Raw genomic sequence first — 15,645 nt, forward strand, 5'->3', positions numbered from 1 at the left:
AAAAGTTGAAAAATGTTCTTAAATGTCTAGGGAGCTCTGGTTGTTTAGCCCTAACATCCAAATTGTCATTATTGGACGCCGGTTTCATTTGCTGGTTTTGGGATGATGGGATTTCGAACATCTGCTGACATGGTTCTCACAATTGGCCCTTGATGATTTGTTTCAGGTCACCCAGCTATCCACCCCCAGGGTGCGGGAAGAGCAAGAAGAAGCTGAAACCCGAGCAAGATGGAATATCCAAGTCGCACAAATTGCTGCGCAGGACTTGCTCAAGCGCACCGAAGACTGATGATGGGTGTGCCAGCAAGTCCCACAAGCCCTTGGGCCGCTCTCTATCCAGTGATCCACGGGTGGAACATGTGCTGCCCCCAGCCAAGCCCCACAAGCTGCTGACCCGGCCCTGCCCGACGGTGGTGGTGCCGTCGACGGTGACCAAGCCGGACGACTGTGCCTCTCTGAAGTTACCGAAGGTGCCGCCGAGGCCGTGCTCAGCGGAGCTGCGGTGCGAGCCCAATGGTGGAGGCAGTAGCGGTGGCCTCAAGCCGCACCGCCTCCTGACCCGCTCTTGCTCTGGTGCCCTGCGTGCTGAGGAGCTAGATGGCCTCCGGCAGCCCAAGCTGCTCAGCCGCTCCTACTCGGGCAGCACCAAGATGGGCAAGTCTGACCTCTTCAAGGAGCCTGTCCCCGAGAGCCGTCGGCTCTCTCTTACCTCAGGGCTAATTGGCATCCTCGCCCCGTCGCTGTCCACGCCACCCACCGTAAGCAGCTGTGTTTACAGAGCCGTGTCCCTTTTTACACTTAAATGCACCCTGAATCATCTAATTACAGCCACTCTTTGCCACCATAACATTTTTTTTAACACAATACTGTTCCGCTATGTAAACTTCTGTTTTAGTGAGTGAATTTTGAAGCATGTTATGTAATAACTTTTTAACTGTGATTTGTATGATGCAGTTAGCTAATAGCACTCACAGCATATTTGGAAATGTTGTGAAATGCAATGGTGAAAATATCCTTGCTTATAGCAGTTACACGTTGGATGTGTTTTTCTTGCCCTTGGTAGCCGAACTATGACGCCAAGTCAATTCCGGTGAGAGACCGAGGTTTTCTTGTTCAGGTATTGTCCTACAATATTTAAAGTTGCTTTGAATAAATAGGCCTGCTTTTATTTTGTTGATCTCAAATGCCTTGTTTGTAATTTTGAGGTATCGGTTAATTAGGCTTGCTTGTAATTTTGAGGTATTGGTTAATTACAGACCGTGGAGTATGCAGAGCAGAGGATTCCGGTCCTTAACGAGTACTGCGTGGTGTGTGATGAGCCACACGTGTTTCAGAATGGACCAATGCTGAGAGTGAGTTCAGAGCGGCCAGGCAAAATCCTGTCTCTTTGTGTGTGTGTGTGTGTGTGTGTGAGAGAGAGACAAAGTTTTCACAGTTCAATTCACTTGATACACTTTTCCTGGCATCTACACAAAAATGTTTTTATTCTGTGTGTGTGTGTGTGTGTGTGTGTGTGTGTGTAAAATAAAAATTTTGGGAATGCTTTTCTTGTCCGTTTCAGTTTAGCATTTAAGTAGGTATAAAAGATTAAAATGAATTTGATTTAGCTGCAAGTTTATATGTGTACTCTGTATTTGTGGAATGGGCTCTGGGCCACTGTGACCCTTCATGGACAAGCAGTTAATGATAATGTACAGATGAATGCATAGATGTAGGTTTCCTTAAAGTAAATATACTGCTGGTGGAAGATGGACATTTGGGGGCGCGGTGGCGCACTGGCTTTGACCGGGTCTTGCTCTTTAGTGGGTCTGGGGTTCAAGTCCTGCTTGGGGTGCCTTGCGATGGACTGGCATCCTGTCCTGGGTGTGCCCCTCCCCCTCCAGCCTTGCACTCTGTGCTGCCGGGTTGGGCTCCGGCTCCCCGTAACCCCGCATGAGACAAGCGGTTTCAGGTGATGTGTGTGTGTGAGATGGACATTTTGATGGTGTATTATAAAACTATGATGAAAACCCCAATGACACTTCCTTTTTCACTATAGCGTTATGATCTCATTAAATAAGATGGAATGATACTGGATTCCTTTTAAAAAGAAATGTAATTTTATAATGTCTTTTATTTTCTGCATTCCTTATAGATTTAATATGAATTAATTCTGAATAATTTAAGTCTGTATGGACAAGTTTGAAAAACATACTATAATTCTTTTACATTTAAATTATTCTGTATGGATTGTATGCTAGTTATTCTTTCTGTACTTTTCTTCAGTCTTCAGAATTATTTCATTGTCATGTTGCTTAGCCATGCTGCTGTTTTGTGTTATTGGTGCTAGAAGAACTGTAACTGGAATCTGAGAAAAAGGACCTTTATAATGAATGCTGGCCATCTAGTGTTGTTTACTGTAGAGGTCTGAAATGCCCATCTCGTGTGATAGTTGTCATGCAACACTCTAGCAACAGAGGAGGTGGTGGTGATGTGTGTATGCAACCTTTCCCATGCCCGTCCTGCTGGCCCAGAAGCCAGAGGCGTGTACCGTAGGAGGAGCTTTGTTATAATCTTTTGTTTTCTCACTCTGGGTTTGTGTATGAAGACCCAAATGGCCTTGAGGCTTAGGCCAGGACAAAGACGAGATTCCACATCTGCTACCTATTCCCGTAACCGCAGGCTCGGGATGTAATTTAGAGACTACACCTGGAACACTAGTATTAGACAAGATTTCTCAAAAGTCTTTCCTGTTTGTCCTTAGGGAAAATGGATATAATTTATTACAGCATATTTATTTAGTTTGATTTGAGTTTAAATTGCTCTGTGATTATGTATTTTGTAAAATGATTATAGTTTAGGAGGGAAAAATATTTATCACCTGTCAGTTCTGAACTTTATGCAACTATGTTAAAATTGTGTGCCCCAGAAAGTGTCATGCAGTAGATTTTGATTTGAATGTTAGCGTGTCATGCAGTTGTGTTGTTGACTCTTCCACAGCCCACGGTGTGCGAACGAGAGCTCTGCGTCTTTGCCTTCCAAACCCTAGGGGTCATGAACGAAGCTGCTGATGAGATCGCCACAGGAGCTCAGGTACCGCATATTATACCCATAATGCAGACCTTTGCAGGAGAGCAGTCTTCTTCCCAAAAGAGAGGGAATATGAGAAGAATGCTGGAGTTGTACTTTGAAAAGCTGCTGAGAATTCTACTGAGAACTTAAAGAAGAGATGGGAATAATAGCATGGAATGTTAATAGGAAAGCTTTGAAATGTAGTTTAATGTAGGTCTGCTCTTCCATATACAGTCATTTTTAAATGAATGACCCTTTATGCACCTAGTTTCTTTGATGATTGTAATGTACACACAAGCCACTTTATTTGGTACACCTGCACAGTGTGCTTCTCCAAACAGGGTTTTATGTTGCTGCAATTTAGTAACTTTATAAAGCATGCAGGCAGGCTTGAGAATTTCTGTTACTGCAGGACTAAGAATTTAGATTGGGTGAGAAGTGACCTAAGCAACTTTGGACATTGTATGAATGTTGGTGCCAGACGTGGTGGTTACAGAGTCTCAGACGAGTATAGAGAGATGAGCATGACTGAGACAAGAGTGGTGAGATGAAGAAAAAACACCCACTTCTGTGGGCAAAACCACCTTGTTAATTAGAGTGCAGGGGACAGTGACCAGCCTCATTAAAACAGGAAGTCTTCAGATGCAAGAGTACCAGCTCAATTCAGCAGTTTCATGCAGAAAGGCAATTCTGATTGCAAAAATCAAACATTGAAGTTGATTGGCTACAGCAGCAGAAGAATGTGTGCTGGGTGTGTGAATTCAGAACAAGAAGATGAAGTTGCAATAGACATGCAGTCACCAAAATTAGACTGTTGAGTTTTTAAGTTTTAGTACAAAGAGCATTGTTTAAATGCCACAAAGTACTAAAACATTGTTGCTTGCCAGGTGTATCCCTTCATGGTCACTCTAGTCTTTCTCAAGTTTGTTTGTTATTACAAACTATTCTATGTAACTAGAATTTTTAATATAATGGGCTTTTCGGGGGGTGGGGTGGTTCGTAAGTCAGACGTTCGTAACCCAGGGACTGCCCGTAGTCGCAATTGATTAAAATTGCATTACGGTAACCTAGTCTTCAGGTCATTCCTCAAGTTTTACAGTACCCTTTTTTCATAAAGGTATTTTTTAGCCTGACTTTTACATTTATTCATTTACAGTGACTTCAGGAATATTCAAACAACTCCATTTTTTCCATACTTTGTTATGCTGTATACTTGGTTAAAAATTGATTGAATAGATTTGTTTGCCATTAATTGACAAAATGATAGAGAAAATGCATTTTTGGATTTTTTTAGGTTAATTGTAAAATATAAATGAGGAATTTCAGATTTTTATAAGTATTCAGACCCTTTACTATGACAGTCTAAATTGAACTGAAATACTATTTCATTTGAAGGTCTTTCAGTTTTCTATAGAACTTGATGTTAGTACATCTGTTGCAGTTTCACTTGACTCGACATGATTTAGAAAAACACACAGCTGTCCTTATATGTTCCAGTTTTCATCGGGAATGTCAGAATAAAAATGCAGTAATGAAGTTCAAGGAACTCTCCATAGACCACCAAGAAAGAACTGTAATTGCATAGGTCTGGGAAAGGGTATAAAAAAACTGCAATACAGTGAAGGTTCTCAGGTGCATAGTGGCTTTCATCATTGCCAAGTGGAAGAAGTGTACAACCATTAAGACTCTTTGAAGAGATGAACTTCCAGCCAAATTGAGTATTTGAGCAGCAAGGACATAATGAGGTGACAAAGTACCCAATGGCCACTCTAACGGAGCTTTATAATTCCTGTGTACAGATACAAGGAACTATCAGAAAGACAACCATCTCTGTAGCACTCTGTCAACCACTGATTCTGGTTGAGTGGCTAGACAGAAGTTCGCAGTTTACCATTTGCCACTTACAGACTCAAGAGTATGAGAAAATTAGATTGTCTGGTCTGATGAGACAAAAATTGGCTTCGATGCCAAATGTGATGTCTGGGGAAAAAACCTGGTACCGCTCGCCACCTGATAATACCATCTGTATGGTCAATCATGGTGATTGTAGCATCATGCCGCTGGGATGTTTTTCAGCAGCAGGGTCTAGGAGACTGGTCTGGATTGAGGGAAAGATGAACAGAGCCAAACACAGAGAGGTTCTTGAAGAAAACTTGCTCCAGAGCACACAACCTTGGAAAAGGGTAAAGATTCACCTTTTAGCATGGCAACAATATTAAGCACACAGTCAAGATAATACTGGAATGGCTTTGGAACAAATCACTGAATGTTATGAATGCCAAATCCTGGACATGAACCCCAATCAGTGGTGAGAGTTAAAGACTGCAGTTCACCAACACCCCCATCCAACTTTAGAGAGTTTGAGAGGGTTTGCAAGAAAGAATGGGAGAAACCACCCATATGCAGGTGTGTAAAGCTGGTAGGAGCTTATCAAAGAAGACACATAACTGTACTTGCTGTCAAAGGTAGTCGTACAAGTACCGAATAAAGGGGCTGAATACTTATGTAAGAAGATTTTAGTTCTTTATTTTTGAGAAATTTTCTAAGAATCCTAAAAATGTGTCTTCATTTTGCCATTATGGGGCGAATGCCATCTCCAGCTGAAATACCCATGAGCAAAATTGCTCTAGTAAAAATATCCAGCTGTATGAATGGGTAAATAATTGTAATTAGCATAATATTGTAAGTCGCTTTGGAGAAAAGCATCAGTTAACTGAATAAACGTAAATGAAATTAGTGTATAACACAACAAAGTATGGGGAAAAGTGGAGAAGTCTGAATACTGTAATTTCTGAAGGCATTGCAGCAGGTGCTTTATTCCGAAGCAAAGTACAATGATTGCTATATAGTGCTCAGCTGATGCCTTACAGTAGTAGATATCCCAACAATCATTCACCCATCTGTACATCAGTGATGTATAATTAATTCACACACATATGTAGTACAGCCGATTAAGTCACGAGTTCACTTGAGGCACATGTCTGTGGACAATAGGAGGAAATTGGGGCACCCTGGGGAAACCTACACAGACAGAGAGAGCATGGAAACTACACACACACACACCAGTCCTGATTCAAACCTACACTTGAATGCACAGCTCAGATGCTATATGGCACTATCTCTACCTTCTGTGCTGCTGTGCCATCATTTTATAACTTTAGTGGTCTACTCTGCTTAAATACTGTTGTAATAAATAAAATGAAAGGAAATCCATTATTGCAAATGTTTTGTGAGGTTGCAGTCTAATAGCTTCTTTTGATTTCCATTATGGATAATCCATGTATTGTGTTGCATTAATGAGGGTGTTTATTTCTTATCAAAAGCATTACCCTGAATACCACTGGGCTTTTTATTCCTTTGTAAAATGCAGCTGGTTTAGTCCTTTAGTTTTGAATAATAAAATATTTTCTAAATTTGTCTAATTTTCATTGAAAAACTTGGATATTTTGTTTACACCTTTTTTAACAGTTCTATACAAATATGCTATTTGTTGGAACAAAGTTGATAGATGCGAGTTCCACATATTTGATCTTTGTTGTGTATACAGCTGTATCGTTTAAGTTTTGTACTAAGCAGTCAGCACACATATATTTGAAAACCTTGTATAGGATGTTAGTGTGTATGGTTTTTTTTTTTCTCTTGGCTATTTGGTCTTTAGTTTGGAACTTTTGGTTTTTGTACTTTATATTATAAATAACCATCAGATTGGGAAGCTGTATGCAGACAGGTGGCATGGTCCTGGCAAGCATTGCTTTAACTGCAGCTGTTGGCCTCTTTTCTTTGTCCAGGTGGTGGATTTGTTGGTTTCCATGTGCCGTTCAGCTCTGGAGTCTCCCAGGAAGGTTGTCATTTTTGAGCCATATCCTTCAGTGGTCGATCCCAACGATCCCCAAACACTAGCCTTCAATCCTCGGGTAGGTAAAGACATTTGATAAAGATAAGCTGATACAGGTCTAAGGATAACACACTTTTTTTAAAAAATCTTTCTACTTTGTAATAATATTTGCTGTGAACATGAATAGTTCCTTATTTACGTCTTGTATTAACTAAAATGCGCATTCTGTGCCTAAATATATAGAGGAAACAGATAATAAATTTTTTTGCACACCCAATGACTTGACTTTCATTATTCAGCTTTCTAATTAATAACTTTCATTAATCAGCCCTTTCTCTGAAGACAGAAAATTTGATGTCCTATACTATGTTGCAATTAATCATATTTAAAATTGAAGATGACAACCTGGCATTCTGTTTTAGAAAAAGGACTATGACCGTGTGATGAAAGCCCTGGACAGCATTGCGTCAATCCGTGAAATGACCCAGGTAACATTCTTTCTCAAACAGCAGTGCTTCAAGGACTATGTATTCTTTAGAGCATGCCATTTAAGATCAGTCATTGACACTTGAAGTAAAACAAGCAGTGTCTTTCCTTTTTTACTAGCACTTTTAAAATTTAGGAATTCTAATAAAGCCTTTAATAAGTTAGCATATTTAAGATAATTTAACATTGTTTTACTGTAGCCTGGTCTGATTGGCTGGTGAGGGTCATGTTTTGAAGGAACCTTGAAACTGTGCAACACATACAAAAATGGCAGCATTACAAACAGTTTCTTCGCAAATGTGTTAAAATTATAAACAAGTGCAAATTAAGACACCTCCTTCAGTTTAACTGCTTGCACTCTATTAATTTTTGGATGTGTTGGCATTTTGGATTACTATGTGAAATGTTTCATATGATGTCTGTCTTTTACCCAAGTCTGCCTGTGGATTTGCCATTTGTATGAATTTGAAGCATATAAGAACAGCTGAGTAAAGTGCTATCTGTCCTGTTTGCAGGCGCCATACCTGGAAATTAAAAAGCAGATGGACAAACATGACCCTCTTGCGCACCCTTTACTGCAGTGGTAATAAGTTCTTTCACATTATGGAACTGGAAGGCAGTGCTACCTCGGGCTTATCGATGCGGACTATATGCAAAGGACTACGACCACTATATTATACTAATATCTGAAATGTATAATGTATTACAGGGAAGTGGGTGAAGTGATTTAAAATGTATGCCTTCACCTAGCTGTGACTGATGCTTGTTGCGTAAGGGCTGTATTTTATCACACAAGAAATCTGAAAAAATCTATGTGCACCAACATAACATTAACACGATACAAACTAACTCACAAACATACAACAGAAACACTTCATGCAACCGGTGCAGCTACTTAAACTGGCAGATACAATGAAACAGGTGTTGTGTATCATAAGTAAAATTTGCACAAGTTTTTTTTTTTTTTCTAAAATGTCTTTGTGGGAGTCAAGTCTGGGGAGGAGGGATGTACAAATGAACATGAAGCAGGGTATTTTACTTTTGTCCTAGTCTAAGTGTATATCCAGAACAGAGGCTCAAAGCTGAAGAAGATGAAAGAGCAAAGTTTTGTTTTTCTTCTTGTCTTTAGAAAAATTAGCAGTTCCACTCACCTGGGCCAATAAATGCAGAGTTAAAACTGATCACATCTTTATGTTTAGGGCACAAGGCAGATGTTGGGTCCTCGTTCGTGCCTTTGAAACAAATCCTCTCTACCCACTCTAACTTCTCTTGTTGAAAGAAAATCGAATATTAGTTTCTGAAATCTGTTCAACTTCTCACTGTATATAGACAAAAAAATTCTTTGCTTTTTTGCTTGAGGTACATTACATTTATTCATTTAGCTGATGCTTTTCTCCAAAGCGACTTAAATGTTAAGGTACTTACGATTATCTACCCATTTGTACAGCTAAGTAATTTTCTTATACTGGAGCAAATTAAGGTAAATACCTTTCTCAAAGGTACTGTAGCTGAAGGTGGGAATTGAACCTGTGATGCATGGGCCTTTGGGTGAATGGAGAGGTTCATAACATTTTAAAAAATGTTTTGCCACAAATGCATAATGACGTTAAATCTTCAATATACACACACACACACATTTTCAGAACCGCTTGTCCCATACGGGGTCACGGGGAACCGGAGCCTACCCGGTAACACAGGGCGTAAGGCCGGAGGGGGAAGGGGACACACCCAGGACGGGACGCCAGTCCGCCGCAAGGCACCCCAAGCGGGACTAGAACCCCAGACCCACCGGAGAGCAGGACTGTGGCCCAACCCACTGCGCCACCGCACCCCCCTCATCTTCAATATATTCCTGAAATAAATATTTTTGTTAGAGGACAGAGTTGATGTTATTTTACTGCAGAAATGATTTTGGTTTGGTATCCATGCTAACAGTAAAAGTTCAACACTCCTGTAACAAACAGTGCCATCACTAAAATTTTCGGTTCAGCAAAGGTGACATTGTGCTTTAATGTGTCAGTATAGTTCTATAGTGATACAAAAGTCACAGAATGTAAAAAGGATCATTTCTCACTCTCTCACACACAAACACACACACACACACACCCATTTTCTGAACCGCTCGTCCCATACGGGGTCGTGGGGAACTGGAGCCTAACCTGGCAACACAGGGCGTAAGGCTGGAGAGGGAGAGGACACACCCAGGACGGGACGCCAGTCCATTGCAAGCCACCCCAAGCGGAATTCGAACCCTAGACCCACCGGAGAGCAGGACCCGGTCCAACCCACTGCGCCACCACATCCCCCACTCATTTCTCTCTTATTACAATATTTACATTTTATATTTGGTACTGAAATGTAGTTTTATTCAGAAAATTTCCCTACAAATGTGTTAGCAGTAGCTACGTTTATTTTATTACAGTCAATGTAATTATGGCTTTTAAAAGTGATGGTATCTTCTTTCATGTCTCACCTTGAATGTTTTGGTTCTTGTGTGGCTGTGAAGGAGAAAAAGAATGTAACACTAAGGAACATTTTGAATAACTAATGAATACATATTACTTTTTAAACTTGTATATGGTGAGAGCGATAGTTATATCATAATTGCATTGGAGGGAAGGACTTTAATCTGGTTTTGAACAGGATGCAACTGTCTGCATTTCATTAATCAATTTCCTTTCTCTTTAGGGTAATATCCAGTAACAGGTCCCATATAGTCAAACTACCAGTAACAAGAGTAAGTCATACATTTTGTAACTTTTCATAAAAAGTTGTTTCAGGTATAGATGATGCAAAAACCGACATTTTTAATTAAGTGAAGCCTTTAAATCCCCTCTGTTTTAATGGTGAGGCAGATGCTGCATGTTACCATTGAGTGTGAATAGCACAAGTCAAGTTTAATGACTTAGGAAAATGTTTAATTGATAGTTAAAGTCTGAGGAGTTTGTAAATGTATCTCTGAGAACTCATCAGTAGATACTTCAGTGACTGCTTTGATTAATGCTTTAAATGCCTATTGTACTTTCTAAACTCAAGGCAGTTTGTTGGCCCACAATGGGTCTGCAACCCTGTTTTGGGGCTGGAAATTTAGCAGTTCAGCCCAGAGATTTTTGCCATTGAGCTCAGTAATGAGAGGTATAATCAACACTTGGCAGATGTGCCAGGTTTGAAGCATCAGACCAGGAATAGGTGTGAGCCATTTTTCCTTGCTGCTGTAACACAAATTGTGAAACAAGCTTTTTTTTTTTTTAAAGAATAACTTTTCACATCTTTTTCTGACAGCAACTGAAGTTCATGCACACTCCTCACCAGTTTCTCCTGCTCAGCAGTCCGCCTGCCAAAGAATCCAACTTCAGAGCTGCCAAAAACCTCTTTGGAAGTACCTTTGCTTTTCAGTATGTTAAGAATACTTTCTTGACATCTACAACAAGCAAATTAGTCGTTTGCTTCCTCATTTCATAAATGTGCTATGTAGTGTATACATATCATTGAACTGACTGCATAAAGCTGTGCGAAAATAACTTTGAAATGTTTTCCCTCCAATTTGGTGAGTTCAGTTATAATCATTGTTTTTTCTGTTTTCAGTGGTTCACACATAGAGAACTGGCACTCCATTCTAAGGAATGGTTTGGTTGTTGCATCAAACACAAGGCTCCAGGTAAGTAAGATGTATATTTTTTTCCCTGGACTCACATCTGTTGGATGCAGTATAAACTAGAGCTGTATTTGATTGGTAACATAGGAAAATATAAACTATATACATGTATATTAAAAATATATTAAGAAATATTAAGATATCTGTAAACAAATCAGTTCTGTAAAACTGACATTGTGATTAAAATTAACTTTGATACTTTATCACAGATTTAAAATGTCATTTTTCTCTAAACTTGTATTCTAATGTTGACTTACATTGTCAACGACTATTTACATTGTCACTGTACAAGGACTAAAACAAATGTTGATAAAATTAATATAATCCTTTAAATATTTAATATTGTTGTGTATATATGAAGGAATTTACTGCTTGATGTTACAAAGGTTGACTGAACAAAACAAAATTCTGTAGAGTCCAGTGAGGATAAGCTGACTGACTCGTAGTAGACTTGTAGTAAAAAAACAAATTTGTTCCACCTTCCAGCATCACTGAAATACAATCTGAAGTAGGTAAACGCTGTACATACATACCAATTGGCAAAAAAGTATGTGACTAGAATCCTTAACTGCATTTACTTTTTGACTTTTGGGTTTGTAAAAGCATGCATGTTAGAAAAAGGGGGGCACAGTGGGTTTGGCTGGGTCCTGCTCTCTGGTGGGTCTGGGGTTCAAGTCCCGCTTGGGGTGCCTTGCGACGGACTGGTGTCCCGTCCTGGGTGTGTCCACTCCCCCTCCAGCCTTACGCTCTGTGTTGCCGGGTTAGGCTCCGGATCACCATGACCCCACTTGGGACAAGTGATTTCAGACGATGTGTGTCCGCGCGCGAGCACGCATGTTAGAATTCCCTCACAATATTAGTTTCCTTAAAGGGTTCTAAACTGAAGTGTTGTTCCATACAGCTCCATGGTGCCATCTATGGTAGTGGAATATATGTCAGCCCAATGTCAAGCATTTCCTTCGGTTACTCAGGTGAGAAGGCTTGGCACTTAATCCCACTTTTTTTTTTGACAAGCGATATTAAAAGCATTCCCAGATTATGTTGCACTGATTTTTGTTTTTTGGCTTTGTTGTTATGTTTCATTTTCCAGGGATGAATAAAAAACAGCAGAAAGTTTCTTCAAAGGATGAGACTACATCTCACAGCAAGACCAACACAAGTTTGCAGGTGATTTCCCCCCCCTTAATCAGTGGATGAAGTTGATTAATATTAAGAGCTAAGTGCATCATGCTTGGTTTTCTGGAATGTTTCTTCCAGGCACAGAAGAGAGGGCAGCAGCCTCAGTTTTTACAAAGTCGGAATTTGAAGTGCATAGCCTTATGTGAAGGTAGGAGTTTGAACGATAGACGTTGTCTTATTTCCATTTAGTACTAAGCAAGAGTCTATTAACTTAACCAGATTGTCTTTTTTTTCCATATAGTTATTACGTCTCCTGATTTGGACAAACATGGTGACATTTGGGTTGTTCCCAACACAGATCATGTTTGTACAAGATTTTTCTTTGTGTAAGTAATGACACCTACCTAAATCATGTCTTACAAAATGCTTTAATACAGGCTGGATTGAATCAGAACAGATTAAAAGTTGAACTAACCCATATAATTTTTGATTTGGATTTTAAAACTTGTTCTGTTCAGAAATTAATGTATTAAAAAGATAGTATGTTGCATTCTAAGTACAATACACCACAGGTCAAAAATAATCTTGCTTTTTGAGTTGCCGTAGCATTTTTAATACAAACACAAATAGTTCATTTCACAATTATACTGTCCTTTTTTTATTCTTTAACGTTTACAGTAGATTCCTGCAGCACGGCAAATATCACAAGATATTAGATGAGCTGTTTTGTCACAGATTTCTGCCATCAATTCAAAGCTGACGTGATGTGGAGACAGTATTTTGTTCTGTGTATCCCAGTCATTTTTTCACATTGTCATCTTGCACATTAAAAACATTGACTTTTTAAATGCTTTTACTGAAACCCTAAATTGCTCCACTACAAGAGTTGCTTATCTGTTTTAGTTAAATAGTAATAAGTACCACCATTCTCTTTTCAGTTATGAGGACGGGCAGGTTGGTGACACAAACATCAACACACAAGACAACAGCATCTACAGAGAGATCTTACGAGTAATAGGCAATCAAACTGCTACTGGATAAAGATGAACAACTCATTACAGTGGCCTGAACATGACCTTTTTCAGACTCAAAGCTGGATTTTGAGCTAAAGAGGTGATTACAGTGTGATTATTGTAAGGAAACACTATTTAAAACATTTAAATAGGTTTGAACAAAAGAGCTACATTTATACCCCTGGTAGGACAGTAAAATGCATTAGATATACTCAATTATGTTGAAAAAGTTTGAAAATGTCAGGAATGTCCAACTTGACGAATGGACTGCTTTCTTTTTTAAATGGAAAAAATTGGTAACTTCATCAAAATGTTGATTTATAATACTAGTTAAAACTTTACAGGAATTTGGTACTCCTGTGTAATGAAAAGCCAAACCCTGGAACTTGTTTACTAACCAAGACACATCTATTTGCAGTGTAGTTAGTAAATGATGAAGGTGTTGATATGCACTTTGACTTTTTTATTGTACAATATTTTAACTTAAAATGCCTTTTTTCCCAATTTAGCAACTCAAAGACTCAAAGACTTTAATTCTTACTTAGCTGATTCGTATTCTGAATGGTGACTTAAACAAGATTCTTGTTTATTGATGATGAAAACTATCTGCAGCCGATTCCTTGAAGCATAAAAAAAGCAGTATAAAGTTATGTGTGTTTGTCTCATCTTCATGTTGATCACCTGGCCTTGCTGTTGACTGTAAAAGGAGTGATCTGAAATGCTGAAGTGGTGATGTCCTTGTCCTACCTCCCGCAGCTGGTTGATTTTCCTCCATTATACCCAACAAAAAGCCCAATAACAATAATGGTTGTTGCTCATTACACTAGCAGCAACTGGTTTACAGTGATTGGTCAGTGCTTCTTTTTTCCAGTCTTTGGTTTTTAATCTTCCTTCAACATCTGATGTATAGCTGATAAGTAATCTTTAAAAAAACAAAATATTGTAAAGAGAAGTTTATTTTTTGGGGACGGGGTTTGTATGAGAAAACGGCTCATGTTTGACGCTTAGCTTTTATATTTGGCTGTTTCTTTCTAACTAAACATTTGTAAAAGCAGAGAAATCAAAACTAAATGTCACCCTCCCACTCCTGTTCTTGTTCATTGTAATATCAAATTTGTCTAGAAGACTCAAAATATGACTTTATATGCATGTCTGATCAATGGTCAGAAGTAAGCAATAAATATAAAGTAAAGAATTTGATTTTAAAAAGGACAACTGTTTGCCTCTTCATGGCTTTAGGTTACAGTATACATTTATTTCAAGTTATTGGCTCAATATTTCATTGCTGATTTCATTTTTAGGCCTGCTGTAACGCTCCTGTGTCTCCTTTTAAAGTTCAGTTGCAGAATATAAAAATCTTATTGCAATTTGTCAGTTCTGCTGCTGAAGTACTTTTAATTTATATAAAAAAAAAAAAAGAAAAAAAAAAAAAAAAAAAACTGGCCAGGGTTGGGTTTCCAAAAACCTTCACAAGCATCATTAACATTGTTTCTCTGTTGAGTACTGTTTAAAAATGTTAACAAAACTTACTAAGGTGTACAGTGGTTTTGGGAAATCCAGTCCAGGAATGTTGATGCAGTCTCAACTGATGTAAACCCTGTTAACACTGTATCAGTGTTACATTGTATATCACGGTGTTACAATAAAAAAAAACCTTAAATCTATGTAATGCATATATATAAAATGGATACATTGTGATTTAATAATGCATTCACTTGATTTACAAAATTCATTGGAAATGATAATTCATAGTATTGTTCCATTTGTGTTAATTTCATCACAATTCCATTTCAAACATTTTTACTTAAGATAATTATTTAGAAAAACAAATGTCACTGAAAGTTTATGCATTTACAAATTTATAGCTTAGCTGAGCATGAAACCTTAAGGAATCCCCCTTTATTTATCTTTATTTATTTATATTTTTTGAAAAAAGTTCTGTTTGATTTTAGATTTGGAATATAGAGATATGTAATTTTATGAATACATTATTTACTCCCATCTTACAAAGTATGTTACTTCATCTGAAAAGCACTCAATGTAAATACCTGAAGCTTACAATTTTACAGGTCTTGTTTTTGCTATTAGAAAATGTGATACAATGTCAAATTTAATGTGCTACAGAAATTAGATCGTATTTAAAAAGGTGGAACTCTGAAACAGAATTTTACTTGTCCCTTTTTCTACAAGTAAACGAATACTTGTACTTGGTTTTAAATGTGGTGAACTTATTTATTTTTGATTTTTGTAAGAAAATGTATGAAAATTCAGTTGCACTAAAGTTGCAAAGCAAACATTGAAATGTTACCAGTAGTAAACTACTGTAAATTGGCAACTAGAATTAAAGAGCAAGATGAATATACCCATGAAAGGGGATGAGTCTGTCAAGACTGAGTTGTGTAAATCTGACATAATTTTGGTTTAATTCTATTGTTCATTGAAGGCTTTGATTTAAAGTATTTAGGGATTTTATTTTATTTGTTCTG

The 15,645-nt window shown here is 38.2% G+C and overlaps 1 protein-coding gene across 1 annotated transcript in view; it reads left to right on the forward strand.

The window, feature by feature from the left end:
• Window positions 1-15,046, forward strand: part of parp8 (poly (ADP-ribose) polymerase family, member 8) — a 39,711-nt gene extending 24,665 nt beyond the window's left edge. The window contains exons 12-26 of the mRNA XM_018736814.2: window positions 167-758; window positions 1,064-1,117; window positions 1,257-1,352; window positions 2,980-3,072; window positions 6,840-6,965; window positions 7,309-7,374; window positions 7,888-7,955; window positions 10,061-10,109; window positions 10,655-10,767; window positions 10,958-11,030; window positions 11,929-11,998; window positions 12,118-12,194; window positions 12,285-12,354; window positions 12,448-12,532; window positions 13,085-15,046. Coding sequence (XP_018592330.1) covers window positions 167-758; window positions 1,064-1,117; window positions 1,257-1,352; window positions 2,980-3,072; window positions 6,840-6,965; window positions 7,309-7,374; window positions 7,888-7,955; window positions 10,061-10,109; window positions 10,655-10,767; window positions 10,958-11,030; window positions 11,929-11,998; window positions 12,118-12,194; window positions 12,285-12,354; window positions 12,448-12,532; window positions 13,085-13,187 — 1,735 coding nt within the window. The 3' untranslated portion in view covers window positions 13,188-15,046. The remainder of the gene's footprint in view (window positions 1-166; window positions 759-1,063; window positions 1,118-1,256; window positions 1,353-2,979; window positions 3,073-6,839; window positions 6,966-7,308; window positions 7,375-7,887; window positions 7,956-10,060; window positions 10,110-10,654; window positions 10,768-10,957; window positions 11,031-11,928; window positions 11,999-12,117; window positions 12,195-12,284; window positions 12,355-12,447; window positions 12,533-13,084) is intronic.
• The last annotated feature ends 599 nt before the right edge of the window (window positions 15,047-15,645 follow it).

Source organism: Scleropages formosus, chromosome 6 (assembly GCF_900964775.1).
Source record: "Scleropages formosus chromosome 6, fSclFor1.1, whole genome shotgun sequence".
Taxonomy (NCBI): domain Eukaryota; kingdom Metazoa; phylum Chordata; class Actinopteri; order Osteoglossiformes; family Osteoglossidae; genus Scleropages; species Scleropages formosus.